The 16,094-nt window shown below is 46.4% G+C and overlaps 1 protein-coding gene across 5 annotated transcripts in view; it reads left to right on the top strand.

Annotated features, from left to right (window-relative positions):
• CEP164 (centrosomal protein 164) overlaps positions 1-5,670 on the top strand; it is a 459,099-nt gene extending 453,429 nt beyond the window's left edge. For all 5 annotated transcript variants that reach the window (XM_086957031.1, XM_086957028.1, XM_086957030.1 and 2 more), the window contains one exon: positions 1,956-5,670. In XM_086957031.1, the coding sequence (XP_086813157.1) occupies positions 1,956-2,052 (97 nt within the window). In that variant the 3' untranslated portion in view covers positions 2,053-5,670. The remainder of the gene's footprint in view (positions 1-1,955) is intronic.
• Positions 5,671-16,094: the final 10,424 nt, after the last annotated feature.

Genomic DNA, 16,094 nt, shown 5'->3' with positions numbered 1-16,094 from the left:
ATCAAGTTAAACACAATGTTTCCATTTAAAACTATTATTATAAGATAGGTCAAATAGTCCCCGTGCTCCTAAGAGGCGTCGTGTAAAATAAATTAAAATCTTAAAACTCGATGCATGCAAGTAGCTTGATAACCAAGAGGTTCAAATGTTATTGTGAACTACGGGTGTTGTGAAAGAAAAGAGAAAGAAACCCTCAGCCAGAAAAAAACTAAAAAAGTAACAGAGTGCTGTTATTTCATAGGTATCGTGATGAAGACAGACTTCGTGGTGACCGATAGTGTTGGCCTTAAAGTTATCAAAACGCGGAAAGTTGATACTCACTAGAGACGTGATGTTGGAACGCTGTAAACTACAGGTTCCCGCTAGCGTGTAAAGCTCGAACTGACTGATATTCTTACTTAATGCGGCACGCCGGGTGCATTGTGATAATCATAAACGAAGGACTGTAAAGCAGTCCGAAGTGTGGGGGCCATTTTGGAACAGTGAAGGATGTGATTAAAAGAGTGATAAACAGTGAAGAGTGTGGGGGCCATGTTGAAGTGGTGTGAAAAACCAACTGGGTTAAAACAAAAACGGGTTATCCGACCCTATAGAATAACAGAGTATCTATATAGTATTTACCTCAACGTTGATTTGTTCAGGCAGCGAAGCCCTGGTTTGCATGCAACAACTTTTCATCAATTCAACTTGTCGTTCACTTAAGCGGTGCGTGTCTTATCCTACATTTGCAATGGCCCAATGTACCCATTAATTAGCATATGACTGCTTTTGGCGCTAATGACAAAGTTCTTCCTTTGCATTTCACACTTGTGAAACACTGTTATTAGAGGTGGTTAAGCCACTGAAAGCTCGAGACTGAAGCCTGGCTCTGGCTCTGGCTCAGTTCAAGGTCTGTGGCATTTTAGCCAGAAGTGGCAGTCAGGTTCGAGTTTCTTCTTCGACTCAACATTCCGGGGCTCATTAGGATGTCGGCTGGAAAGCCTCCAACCGACATCCTTGGTTTAAAGTCTGACTGCCTAATTATAGTGAGGCGGTCGGAGTTTAAACTGGCCAGTCGGACCGACTGGCTTCCAAAGGGCTCAAGGAGCCAGTCTACCGGTCAGGGACAGCACATAATACCCTGCAGACGATGTTTCCACTGTCTGCATTATGATGTCTGTTTCCGACAGGCATTTCATTTCGGGCTTTCCGACGTGAAAAGCTTGCCAGAAAGCAACTTTGGAGCCCCTAGCAGGGCCCCCATGCCTCTGGTTTGGGGTCTGGGGGGGTGAGGTGCCTTCCATGCGGTGCATGGATTTACAGGACATCCCATTTCCCAATCTGAGCTTGTGCTGCAGCTAGTTTCCAACCACTGCACAAGCGCCCATAGGGAAATGAGAGTTTATGACCGAACCATGTGAGGACGCATCGTAATAGCGTGTTCGGAACCCCCACACCAAAATGGTCAGGCCGACATCGTAATTAGGGCCTCTGTGTTTCTGGCCAAATCACTTCATCTACCCCTGCCTAAAACGAGTGTGAAAGTCCAGTGTTACTAACGCTCATGTAAAGTGCTCCAATACCTTTGCTTGAGTTCCCACTGTATAAAAAATGCGGAACTATGCACAATGAGGTCAAAATAAGCCGTAACATAAGGAAGGACAAGTGGATCGGTATTTAACATGTTAAGGAAATATACTTTCTTGAATTTTGAGGCAACTTTATTATATTTTACGTGATGTTAGTTGTATCATTTACACAGCAAACTTTTTCAAGTCTTGGCTTTTGCACGTGAGCTAAGATCCGAGCCTGATTCTTGGCACTGCTCTCCATGTAAATCTGCTGGATCGCCCATCTGTATGTGTGATGTGCACATGATCACCTTCTTGCCTAATACCTCTGTTGTGGGCGCATAGACATTGGATTGTTAATTCAGCAGTTATTTGTACCCTTTGTTTTCCTTAACCGAGTGCCAGTCCGCTCTTCACTAGGACAGGCAAGACGCCGGGCAGCCCAGGCGTGCTGCAGCTGGGCCTGGACGAGAATAACCAGATCAAGGTGTATCACTACTGAGGCAGCATGCGGACACAGGGACTCAACGGAAATTACTCGAGGGCTTCCGCGCCTCTCCAGTGGACCTCCAGTGCGACACAGCCGGACGCTCACCATCAGGGTCCCCAGCCCTCACATAAAAGCCTACGCTGTATTTTTTTTCCAGAAAAGTCTTGGCTTGTTTTTACTGGTTCTTGCGGAAATGGCTCGCGCCAATATGTCCAGATTTAAAAAATCTCACAAATGGGTACCTAGATTCATATTTGGGGTGAGTTCTGTTTTGGTTGGAACTGTAACTATTGTTGAATAGGGAGTCCTCCGCTATAAGTCTGCTACGCCCAACTAATTTACCTCTAGGGCTTCCGGCTGCTGCGCCTGATCCACCCAGGAAACAGAGGTGCTCTCCTACTTCTGTGACAGTCAGTGCACGTGACACACCACCACTGAGTACACACGTGCAGACTCAATCTCTGCTGGCACTGGTGAATTCAGAAATACCCTTAAGATATATTAGCTAGAAAGTGACTTCATTTCTCAGATATATCTGCTGTTGTGCCAGTCTTTTGAGTGATTCACGTGCCGTCTGTTTTCTTGTGATCAGACAATCGTGGCACATCAGCGTTCGCACTATGGTGCAATGTAGAATGACCTATAGATGTTGATTTTTTCCCTTCACAGGGTAGTGCGACAAGAGACAATGGGGCTCTCCCTCAAATGGATGTGAGTACATAGGTGCTTCACTGTTGCCTACCTCAGACATGGTTGCCGATTGTGTCCCCAACTTCTTCCTTTATCCTCCAGTTCATGGATGCTCTCTGGGGTAGATCATGGCACAGGACATTTGTGAGCACCTTTGACCCTTGATCCATAACATGGGTCTTGATTGAACCCCCTGAGCCAACTGGTTTGCACTAGCAATTGCACAGTGTTCAAGAACATCCTTCATCCAGGGCATTGTGCCACATGGAGGCAAACCCTTATATTTGCTGAATCTCCAGTACCAGAGCCTTTAAAGTTTTTATTTTTAAATTATGCAAGTCATAAGTTAGGTAAAAAAATATCAATCACAACAAACATGTCTATGTTTTAAAATTAAAATATATTTTTACATGTGCAACAACTCCGCCTTAGCGAATGACAATTACTTGTGTACTTTATAAATCATTTTAGGTCCAACTTCTAAAGTAGGCTGTAAGAAACTGCCTATTCAGTATCTTTAGATCACTGAACTCCATACAATATATGAGTGCATTACAAACTCCAACAACCCAAGTGTGCATGAGGCGCGGATATATGTTTTTTTGTTAGAATCCACAGGGCTCACCTGCTGCAGATAAGTATGTGCAGGCATGCTGCCCTTACTTAGATGGGCTAATTACATTAGAATTCCCCTCAAGTACATGCATTGAAGTGGCAGCCTAGATATATCTTGCAAAGCTTTTCTTCTCCATGCAGGCTTAAGAAATGTTGTGTAGCTGAATTGATTGAAGGACAGACAGACCTCGCCAAATACTGGGTGGACTCCTCGCATTATCGGAACTCCTGTGTGTCTGTGAATTTTGAAAAAAGGCAGCATTGGCACCAGAACACTTTTGGTTGCAAAATCAGGCTTAGGAACACTCTGTATACATTGGTCTGTCTCCTTTCACATTCTTGTGAGGATCCTTTTCAGTAATTATATGGGTTATAACCCAAATAAACATCCCGTCCCATACTGAAACTGACATGCAAAGGGAGGGAGCCAGTGCCTCTGGGTTCTCTTCTAGTTTTTTCACAACCAGACCAACTTCTTGGTGAACGTTGCACTTTATACATTTTCCTAATGGAGCGTGAATTGACTGGAGCCAATGGTTGATGAAAAGAAAGCATTAGCAATGAGAACATATGTCTCCTAGTCGGAGACCAAAGAAACCCTGGTTGTCCTGAGGGCAGCCTCTTGAAAGGCTTGCACTCCATGTTGGGTCCCTTGGGTTCTGTTGGGTGCGCTTCTCTGATGTCCATGGTACCTGACCAACTGGGCTCGGCCTAAAGCTTTTTGCAGTTTCATTGCCGCTGGGCGACCTAACTGGGAGGGTAAAGTGCAAAGCTAGATTTCAGTGTAAAATTAGTTTTCACCCTATTTCCCTAAGTGTATGTGTAAAAGCCCCGTAAGTGAAAACAGGTGCTCTAAGCACGCCAAAGAAGGCAGGCTTACTTATTGTGGTGCACATTTTAAATCCTTGCAAAGCCTGCAGTGCTCTTGCCCGTTTGTTAGATCTGAAGGCACTTTTTATTATTATTTATATATTTTGAAATCCATAAATGTAATTGAAAGCCCTACAGGCTGACGGAAGTATGAGAGTGTGGGTAGGGGGTCCCATTGTGTTCAGAAGAATACAGACCCCTTGGAAGAGAATAATTATTTTTCATGTTTTTATTTATGGAAGATAAATTTGATGTTTGTCCGGGCAACTTTTTTACCATATTGTTTATGCTTCTAACCATATACCTTTCTTAACAAAACAAGGATACGGAGTTCAGAATATTTTCCGATTTCTCCTCAGTGATGCAGTACGACTAGGGGGTAATCCTTACTCCTTGAGTTGAAACAAACTCAATATTCTATGTAGCAATAGACCGTCTTGGGCCAAGGCTGAATACATCATTCCCCAAGAAGAGAGTTAATGAAAGTGAAATAATAATATATAGAATCATACAAAGCATTTATTTGGTGTGTATGGTTGTTGGAATTCTTCACTAGTCGATGTAATAATGGTAGTATGACTTGAAGCATTCAAGCAACCTCTAAATATAATATTGGTAGAACAAATGTGCACTTCAAATTATTATTTTTTAATAGGAAACTCTAAAATATCCCAAATACAAATGTTTTTTCAATGACGCAAGTTTTTATATAATATTTATGTGTTTTTTTAATATGAAATAATAGCCACAAAATTGTTCACTGATGCTTACTTGGATCACATCTATTCTGTATGGGAGATCGTACTCGCTCTTGTAAATTAGGTCTTCCAGTTCATTGACAACTCAAGTGGTTTCCTTAGGGCAGTGTGCACACTTTTTTTTAAATGTAACTAATTGTATTTCACAATACTTGAGTTCTGAAATACGTTCAAACATTTCCTGCATTTCTCAAAGTATTGTTTTGCAATTGTTTGAGTTTCATCCTTTCGAAATGTGGAAGACCCTCTTCCTTTTTGCTGCCTCACAAGGTAACCTTGCAGTCATCCCAGTTGAGGAGGCTGTCATGTCAGGTGTCCAATGGCTGCTTCGTGTGTAGAGGCACAGCAATGTTAATATGCTACTCCCAGCCATAAGCATCCAAAGTAACTGCAGACCACAAGACAATGATTTCCTCCCTACCCCTCCACTAACACTGTCCAACACAAAGGAGCCAAGGGTATTAACACTCCGATGTGAGTGGGGTAAAGCTGTTAGCAACGTCCTCCAGCAAACAAACGGGACACTGCTGCAAAACTTGTACTGCTCCAGTGCCGCAGCCTCAACTCTGTAAAAAGCAAAGAAAATTATATTTTATTTACATAGTATTTTATCTTTGTATTTGTTTTTCGTAAATGTATTTCATAATGTTAGAGCGGGTTTGTATACAATAAACCATGTACAGCCTTAGAATTTTCACACCAAATGTGTTATTATCTTTCTTTCTAGGTTTCAGGAGTGGGTGATGTATGGAGACATGGTTGGTGGGAGGGTTTTTATTTTGCAGTAGATGACTTGTCTAGAAATGACTTGTCTCTATTTTCTGAAAGGACTTGTGAGCCTGTTCTGGGGCCTGCATGACTAAGCAGCATTAATGCAATCCTTGCAACAAGCATTGCTACCATCTCTGGAAATGCAGTAACTACATACTAACTACTGCAAACTCACTGAAATTCCCAAGGACTGTTTATTGTCTTTTCAGTTTCAAGGGGTTGCAAAGTTGAACAGTCGAGGCTTGTTCCTGGAGGTTGGGATATTGAAAGAACATCTAGTTCCTGCAGCACACATATCACTTGCAATAAATAGATTGTCCAGCAGTGTTTGTTCTTTTCAGGAAAAAATTAATAAAACGTTTTTATTAAATAAACATTTGCAGTAACTTTGAGAAGTTATGTGGCATCAAATTAGTTAAGGTATAGGAAGTGAATACAGTCCTCCCACCTCCTCTGCTAGGAAGTAGAGCATGGAAGCGGCACATGAGTTCTGCTATCTCAGAGGAATAACCAATAGCAAAGTCTGCATCCTAACTTTGAACTGCTGTGGGTGTGTATCTTCTGCTTGTAATCATTCTGAGACTTCATACCACAGGGCTACAGGGTCTCTGTGGTGTTAAAGGCCAGCCAAGGCAGTAGAGGAGGAAGATCTGTAGCCATCTTTCACACGTTGGATGGGTGGCTACAGCGGTGTGAGGGTTAGCACTCGTGCTGATCTGGCTGTATGTCAGTTGACTGGCATTGAAGGCCGTCGCTGGCCTGCATGGGCAGATGACATCTTTTTTGTATCTTGGGGTTATTGTTCTGAATGTTGTAGCTTACAGGGAATGTACGACGAGATTCCGCATGCATTTTTTACGCATGCCTTAGGAACTCCGTCATTTGAACAAATGCGTCTTTAGCGCACATTTGTTCTGCACGCAAGCTTGCCTTCGGGGGGCGCTGGATATTGGAATAGTTTCATTTATTATTCCAACTCCAGTCTGCGCAACAGTATTAAAGGTGTTGTACTTTAATTCCAACACCAGTCCACCATTGCGCGCCCATAATGCAAGTCGCTGTAACAACTTACGTGCAGAACGTTTGCGTGCTAAAGATACATTTGTTCTGTTGCCGGTGCTGTGAGGGCACAGTGTGATTTCCGGCTTCATTCTAAAGGTCGTTTCCCGCTCACAGGTACAGCTTTGGGTCAGGTGGCAGAGACTTTGACTCAACACCACACTGGTGGCCCGTGCTGGGTCTCTCACAACTTCACATCTGCAGGGGAAGCAGGGGGGGTCACATCAATGGTGGCCACCTTAAGTAATGCCTCTTCTCTGGAAATGCATTAACTTGCTGTGCGCTGCTGCATTCTGCATCATAAGGTTAATGACTAGCCACTTCGTGGGTTGCCTCTAGCATGGTCACAAGCGGAGTTCAGATGTTCACTTAAGATCTGGGTGGGGGCTCCATTCATCCTATTCGCACTTAGCAGTGCTAAGCACCACCCTGCAGCACAGGCACCCTGGAACTCGAGCTCTAACAGTACGAGGCAAATTCTAAACACACACAGCCGTCTTCCTACTCTACAAAGCTCAGCACCATAGACTCCCCACATTCCTAGGGATTTGGTTTTAAACTCTCTAAAGAAAGACGACCATTGCTTTTGACTCTGCTCCAATCCTTTCAGTACACAGGTTTTCCTGGCTTCAGTGAGTTTAAAGTCAACATGGATAAAAACAATAGGGGCTCTACTTTCATCCAGTTTTTGAGACAGTGGCTATCGCCACACATCCATTAAAATACTTGTTGGAACCGGCCTCGTGGCGTGCTCCCTCTCCTCCCGCATGGCGGGCCCCGGATGTCAGGATACGCTGTCTATCGCGCCTGCCACACAAACAACTACACTTCCCATGAGCCTCGAGGCTTCTTTCAGGAAGTACAACTATGGGAGGGATGCGCTTCCGGTTGCGCGTTATTCCGTGTCCTGTTTGTCTCAAGCGTGAGAGCGGCTGCTCTACACGCTAATCCCTGGTTCCTGTATCTGCCGATCGGAGAGCGACTGTGCTGGTCTCCGGTGTACTCCTGCCTGAATCTCCTGCCGAGAGGTTTGAGTCATTCCCGAAGGTATCGTAGCACATTATCTCCACCGCCCCTGGCGGCTCGCATTTCTGCATTCGTGAACTGTTTTGGTTTTGGTATTCTGGAAGCTAGAGAATGCTTCCTGGAGACTTCCTGACTTGAGATTTAGCGGAGCGCGGAGGCGGTCGAATCCACGCGTTACCATACTTTCATATTCATTCATGTTGGTGTAAGTAGCGGGGCACGGTAGTGAGGTTAACTACGTGTCACCGTTACATTCCTGGCTATTACTGGGAGCAATACAAGCGGGAGCGTTGTGGTGAGGCTAACTACACGTTCCTAGGATCTATGTTCTTGTTTTATTATTGGAGCACATGAACAGAATTCTGTAGTGGTCGCAACTACGTTTTACTGTTGTGAAAGCTTTATGTACTAGTGGGTCATTGTTTGTGGTTCCTCTGAAGTAAAGAGAGCGGAGTGTTGTAGTTCTTGCTTCCTACACACTACCGTTTCCATGGAACATTGTCTGGAACATATTTACTGTATTTAAGGAATACTCGGACCCCCATTTATAGATTGAGTCCTTCTAACAGTCTGTGGTATGTGTGATATGATTGAATACGAGGGTTCAGTAGAGTACAAATGTGTCTGTTATGTGTGGACCTTCATTCACCCTATGTTTCTGTGTTCTTAGGATATTATTACAGGCTGTGACTGAAGGGCTGTGTTGGTTTACTATCAAGGGCTTGATCTTTCTTGTCATTCAGGTATATATTTACTTCGTTATATTTAGCGAGAATTCATGAGAGTAGGACTGTGTAGCATTAAGCACTTATATGATACATGTCTTGTTTTCTGTTACAGGTATCCTTTCCCTGCTGACCCTAGCCTTTCCCTTCCCTCGTTTTTTATTTTAGTTTGTTATTTTTCTCCCTCGCCTAATGACTCGAACACCCTGTGTTATTACATTCGGGGTGTTGGTGACATTTGGAGGTGGAACCATTGTGCGGCAACTGGATCCCGTGGAGTAGACCTGACAGAATAACGCGCCCACGAACGTTGCTCTGCCTGGTCCAGTTGTTGCACAATGGCCACCATGGATGATGTTTTGCAGGCTCTGCTTTTGGTTCAACAGGAGCTGGCCTCCTCGAAAGCGGAAGCTACTGCTTTAAAGGAAAAAGTGGATAGGTTGTCTAGAAATCCCTTTTCATCATCCAATCCTCAGATTCAGGTGACGGTTCCCCCCCTATCCCTCTGGCTAGTCCGGAGAGATATTCGGGAGACCCTGCTAAAACTCAGGTGTTCTTGACTCAAGTTATGTTACACTTTTCGTGTAAGCCAGCATCGTTTCCTAACAACCATTCTAGAGTGGCATTTGCAATATCATATCTGGTAGGGGATGCTGCCAATTGGGCAGTACCATTGGTAAAGAAAGACGACCCCATTCTCTCGGATTGGTCGGCTTTTCGCACTGAATTCGAGAAGGTGTTCGACCGAAGGGCCACCACTTTAAGTGCAGACCGAGAGCTTCTTGAATTGAGACAGGGCAGATCTGACTTGATAACGTATCTTACGAAATTCAATCGATTGGTGGCTGAGACCTCATGGCCAGAGGAGAAAAGAATGTCCCTATACTATCAGGGCTTAAGGGATAGCCTTAAAGACGTCATTGCTCAAATAGACCCCCAACCAGTTACTTATGTTGATATGGTAAACCTGACCCTGAGACTGGATGGTAGGATGACAGATAGGGGAGGGGACAGGAGAAGATGGGAGAAGGGCTCTTCCCGACCGGAATGGCTTCCACGTAGGGCCTTGCCTTCCCCTGACACGACCTCCGAGCCGATGGAAATAGGGGCGGTCCGTTCCCCTTTAACTAGAGAGGAAAAAGAAAGTCGTAGGGTGGCCGGCCTCTGCATGTATTGTGGCAAAAAAGGTAATTACGTAAGGGACTGTCCTTCCAAACCCAAAAGTTCAGGTACATGGTCTCGAAACAAAAGAGTAGCCGTCACAGTTGGTAGCGTTAAAGAGGAGGCCTGCGGAGGGGAGGAAGGAAGTTCTAGAGAAACACAACCCTGGAAAGCACCTTCATTAACTGTGCTAACTCTGCATGAATCTGAATCCCATATCTTAATGCCCATGAGACTAGAGTGTCAACTGCAGGTATATGATGTAACTGTTATGATTGATTCAGGGGCTACTGGGAATTTCATCAACAGTGGTCTTGTAACTTCTTTGTCATTGGATCGGGTACCCAAGGACACCCCCGAGGAAGTCCTGGCTGTTGATGGGAAACCCTTAATATCCGGTCTCATAACCGAACAAACGGAGAGAGTAACACTCACGGTTGATGTAAAGGAAGGTAGACATGGGGAAGAGCTGGTGCTTAATATCATTGAAGCCCCACAATACGAGGTGATCCTTGGAATGCCCTGGCTCACCCATCATAATCCCTCCATAGACTGGAAAGAAAAATCGATGCAGTTCCTGTCTGAGGAGTGTAAATCCCACATGGAACAAAGGGGGGACGCTTGTTTTTCTCCAGCAGTTATTCCATTGATGGTGGCTACCGCTGCTGAAAAGGATGTGTGTTTACCAGTGGAATATCAGGCCTATAGGGACGTCTTTAGTGAAAGCAAGGCCGAGCAGCTCCCCCCTCATAGGTTGTATGATTGTAGAATCGATTTGGTGGAGGGAGCCACAATACCTTCCTGTAGGGTTTACGCGCTTTCTGACCCTGAAACGACTCATCTGAAGGAGTATTTGGAACACTATGTTGATATAGGCTTTATTCGCCCATCCAGGTCTCCTGCCGCATCCCCCCTGTTTTTCATTAAGAAAGCAAACAGGGATTTGAGGGCGTGTGTGGATTATCGGATGCTGAATAAGAACACCATCAGAAACCGGTATCCACTGCCTCTTATCTCTGTTTTGTTGGACCAGGTACGGTACGCCAAGGTGTTTACCAGATTAGATCTTCGTGGGGCGTACCACCTGGTCCGCGTTCGGGAGGGGGATGAATGGAAAACCGCGTTCAAAACGAGATACGGCTTGTATGAATACACTGTAATGCCGTTCGGGCTGTGCAACGCCCCGGCGGCATTTCAGTTCTTTTTGAACGACGTGTTGAAGGAAGTGGTGGATGTCAGTGCGATGGTATACATCGATGACAATCTGATTTATTCAGAAGACACCACAGAACATACTCGGCATGTAACCGAAGTACTACGAAAGTTAAGAGAACACAGGTTATTTTGCAAATTGAGTAAGTGTGAATTCAGTGTGGACAAGATTGAGTTCCTAGGGGTTCTGTTGAGTCATGAGGGGCTGCAGATGTCCGATAGAAAGATACAGGCTGTACTTGAGTGGTCCACACCCACATGTGTAAAGGACGTGCAAAGATTCTTGGGATTTGCGAACTATTACCGCCGGTTTATTTTGCGGTTCTCTCAAGTGGCAGTCCCTCTGACTAAACTGCTTAGGAAAGGAGTAAGCTTTAGGTTGACCCCTGAAGCCGTTGAGGCATTCAAGTACTTAAAAGAAGCCTTTACCACCGCACCTATACTTGCTCATCCTAGACCAGAACATCCTTATGTCATAGAAGCAGATGCTTCCGACGAAGCCATTGGAGCGGTGCTTTCTCAGAGAGATAAGGACACCGGGCAGCTCCATCCGGTGGCTTATCTGTCTAGGAAACTAAGTCTACCCGAACAGAACTACACCATCGCCGAAAAGGAGTTGTTGGCGATCAAAAGAGCATTTCATGAATGGCGGCAGTACCTTTGGGGGGCCAGACATCCAGTTACTGTCTATACAAACCATCGCAATCTTCAATATATGAAGACCGCCAAGCATTTAACGCAAAGACAGATGAGGTGGATGCTCTTTTTCGCAGAATACGATTTCACCATCACCTTTAGACCAGGGGCAGAAAACTTGAAAGCGGATTCCTTATCCCGTAGGGATCAATTGGAAGACCATGGAAGCGAGGAAGCGAAAATGGCCATAGTAAGTCCTGACAAAGTGATCTGCGCTATACAGGCCAACACCTTTTTGGACATTGTACGCAAAGTGAAGGATCATAATGCTTGGGTCCTTTGGGTTACGAAGGGTGCCAATCGCAACTTGGTGAATGGTTTGCCCTTTCAGGACAATAGATTATTTCTTCCTACTCCAGAACTGAGAAAAAAGGCTTTTAAGTGGTGCCATGATTCTCCTTTGGCTGGACATCAGGGGGTAAAAAAGACTGTTCATCTGATGAAAAGACATTTCTGGTGGGAGTCTGAAAACACCGATATCCCTAATTGGATAGGTCAGTGTGAGGTATGTGCTAGGGCTAAAACCTTTCCGGGAAAGAAGAAAGGATTGTTGATGCCCTTGCCTTCACCAAGAAAACCGTGGCAGAATATCAGCCTAGACTTCGTCACAGGACTGCCACTGGATCAGGGTAAATCAGCGGTGTTGGTGGTCATTGACAGCCTTACTAAATTGGTACACTTTATACCTTGTGTCAATTTGCCAACAGCTGGGCAGACGGCTCAACTGCTACTTACCCATGTTATAAGGTTGCATGGTGTCCCAGAGGTTATTGTGTCTGATAGAGGCCCGCAGTTTGTAGCAAGATTCTGGAAAGCGTGGTGTCAGGCATTACATATCCAATCCTCACTCTCCACCAGCTTTCACCCGCAGACGGATGGGCAGACTGAGCGGTTAAATCAGACGCTGAAAAAATACCTTAGATGCTTTGCTGATGATGCTCAGGACTCGTGGGTTTCCCTGTTGTGGATGGCTGAGATAGCGTACAATAACGCTTGGCATAGTTCAGTGGGTGTTTCTCCTTTTCTTGCTACTTACGGGTTTGGCGCACAAATCCTTCCCGTGCACATCCCCGAGGATGTGTCTCGACAGCCCACGGTTTTGGGACAGATGCGGAAGGTCCAAGCCCTACATAAAAAGGTTTGTGTGCACTTGGAGAGGGCGAAAGCCGTGTACAAGAAATGGGAGGATAAACATCGCGTGGTGGCCCCCTCGTTTCAAGTGGGTGATAGGGTCTGGTTGTCGACTCGCAACATTAGGTTTAAGTTGCGAAGTGTTTTCCATCCCCGCTACATCGGGCCATATATCATCCTGAAGAGAATCAATCCAGTGGCGTTTAAGTTGAAATTGCCTGGTTCATTGCGTATTCATCCGGTATTCCACTGCAATCTTTTGAAGCCAGCCTTATCGGCTAGGAGAAGGGCCCCGCCTCCGGTACTCGGAAATGAATACGAAGTTCGGAGTATTAAGGACTCCAGATGGCGCAGGGGCGTTCTGTGGTACCTGGTATCCTGGAAAGGTTACTCTGTGGAGGACGATTCCTGGGAACCTGTTGGAAATGTGCATGCCCCGGGTGCTGTCCGTGCCTACCATCGTAGATACCCCTTGCGGCCTGGTCCTAGGAGGCGCTAGGGGAGGGGGATGTACTGTCAGGATAAGCTGTCTATCGCGCCTGCCACACAAACAACTACACTTCCCATGAGCCTCGAGGCTTCTTTCAGGAAGTACAACTATGGGAGGGATGCGCTTCCGGTTGCGCGTTATTCCGTGTCCTGTTTGTCTCAAGCGTGAGAGCGGCTGCTCTACACGCTAATCCCTGGTTCCTGTATCTGCCGATCGGAGAGCGACTGTGCTGGTCTCCGGTGTACTCCTGCCTGAATCTCCTGCCGAGAGGTTTGAGTCATTCCCGAAGGTATCGTAGCACATTATCTCCACCGCCCCTGGCGGCTCGCATTTCTGCATTCGTGAACTGTTTTGGTTTTGGTATTCTGGAAGCTAGAGAATGCTTCCTGGAGACTTCCTGACTTGAGATTTAGCAGAGCGCGGAGGCGGTCGAATCCACGCGTTACCATACTTTCATATTCATTCATGTTGGTGTAAGTAGCGGGGCACGGTAGTGAGGTTAACTACGTGTCACCGTTACATTCCTGGCTATTACTGGGAGCAATACAAGCGGGAGCGTTGTGGTGAGGGTAACTACACGTTCCTAGGATCTATGTTCTTGTTTTATTATTGGAGCACATGAACAGAATTCTGTAGTGGTCGCAACTACGTTTTACTGTTGTGAAAGCTTTATGTACTAGTGGGTCATTATTTGTGGTTCCTCTGAAGTAAAGAGAGCGGAGTGTTGTAGTTCTTGCTTCCTACACACTACCGTTTCCATGGAACATTGTCTGGAACATATTTACTGTATTTAAGGAATACTCGGACCCCCATTTATACATTGAGTCCTTCTAACAGTCTGTGGTATGTGTGATATGATTGAATACGAGGGTTCAGTAGAGTACAAATGTGTCTGTTATGTGTGGACCTTCATTCACCCTATGTTTCTGTGTTCTTAGGATATTATTACAGGCTGTGACTGAAGGGCTGTGTTGGTTTACTATCAAGGGCTTGATCTTTCTTGTCATTCAGGTATATATTTACTTCGTTATATTTAGCGAGAATTCGTGAGAGTAGGACTGTGTAGCATTAAGCACTTATATGATACATGTCTTGTTTTCTGTGACAGGTATCCTTTCCCTGCTGACCCTAGCCTTTCCCTTCCCTCGTTTTTTATTTTAGTTTGTTATTTTTCTCCCTCGCCTATTGACTCGAACACCCTGTGTTATTACATTCGGGGTGTTGGTGACATTTGGAGGTGGAACCATTGTGCGGCGACTGGATCCCGTGGAGTAGACCTGACACCGGACGACATCGACCCCTGTCCCCCAGCCTGAGGCGACCCCATCCGACCTGCACGAGAGCCGCCACCCATTGCAAACCCGGCTCTCCCCCTCCAGAACATGGCGACCCCTACACGCCCCACACTGCTGGTCCGATCCCTATCCTGGGCCACCCTCTCAGGCCCCGACTCCGTCTTGGGCCTTCCCCATCCAGGCCTGTGGCCTCGGCCTCAGCAAAGCCCCGACATCGAGGCACCAAGATCCGACCAGGGGGTAAACCGGCCACTTGACGAGGAGGGGAGTTTCGATGGCCCTCCAGCCGTCCCCGGACGCCTGGTTTCGATCGCCCTCCGGCCACCCTGGGCACTGGCTCCACCCTCCTGCTGGGTGTCTGGACACTCTCATCCCGGCCCCTCTGACCCCCAGGTGCGAGGGTCCGGACATCAAAGGACTCCAGACCTATATCTGGGGCAGCCCTGGAATGGGTCGGGAGTTGTATCCTGGAGTCGAGAGACACCGAGAAGAACTCACCTACTTCGAACCCCGTAACCATCTTTGGAGCCCTGCTGCCGCGGCCCAACCTCGCTGAAACCATCGTTGGAGCCCGGCTGGCGCTGCCGCGTCCCAACCTCGCTGAAACCATCTTTGGAGCCCTGCTGGCGCTGCCGCGGACCAACCTCGCTGAGAACATCTTTGGAGCCCTGCTGGCGCTGCCACAGCCCAACCTCGCTGAAACCCTCTTTGGAGCCCTGCTGGCGCTGCCGCTGCCCGACCCTGAGGAACCCCCCAGCTCGAGGATTGAGAGCTGAGCGTAGGGTATCCCGGTACCAAGCTGGTACCCAGACTAATCTGCTACCCTCTTCCCGCAGCTACCACCACCTTACGGATCCCTCGATCCCTTTGTACCTGTATTGCTGAGATAACCTGCCTCGATTGCTGATAAAGACGTTAAGAGCCTATCCTTGTGTGGTGTCCATTTGTAGTGGTGTGATTGCTCGACTTGTACGATCCTAGGAGAGGAACCTCACCCGGAGGCCTCTCGACCTCGCTCGGCCAGTGCTAAAGGGAAAGGTGGGTCTTGGGGTGGTCGGTCCGACGATCTCTGCCTCCCCCAGTAGTTCGCCTTTCTAACAATACTCATCTTAAATTTTTGAAGGATCCAATTGTAGAATTAATTTCTCTTTCAGGTTGGACATCTTCACGGCAACCATTTTGTGTGAAATCACAATTTTTGAGACTTGTGTTTTCCAGGTAGATACTTTTTTGCTCAAAGGAAGTGGGGAGTGGGGGGGGGTGTTTATCATTACAGTCTTTATGTTTGTTGTGTGTGCCATTTGATGAGGCTAACTAGCAATATTATTTTTCGTAGTATTCTATCTCGGGTAACACTGTAATCTGCTAGAACTGGTGTGAAGAATCAGCCAAAATCCAAAAAGTCCTTCCTGGAAGTGTGTATTGAAAGTTAAACTATGTAGGGCCTGTGGCCATGGAGGCCAACATTGTGGTTGCTTTGTAACTGGGCTCCGAGTCTGGAGCTTCAGGGACCTGATTTAACCTGCAGCATCTGCCTACATCTTTGCAGCTGGGA

This window comes from Lissotriton vulgaris, chromosome 2_1 (assembly GCF_964263255.1).
Source record: "Lissotriton vulgaris chromosome 2_1, aLisVul1.2, whole genome shotgun sequence".
Taxonomy (NCBI): Eukaryota; Metazoa; Chordata; class Amphibia; order Caudata; family Salamandridae; genus Lissotriton; species Lissotriton vulgaris.
The sequence above is the reverse complement of the archived record's forward strand: the minus strand, read 5'-3'. Positions and strand labels throughout refer to the sequence as shown.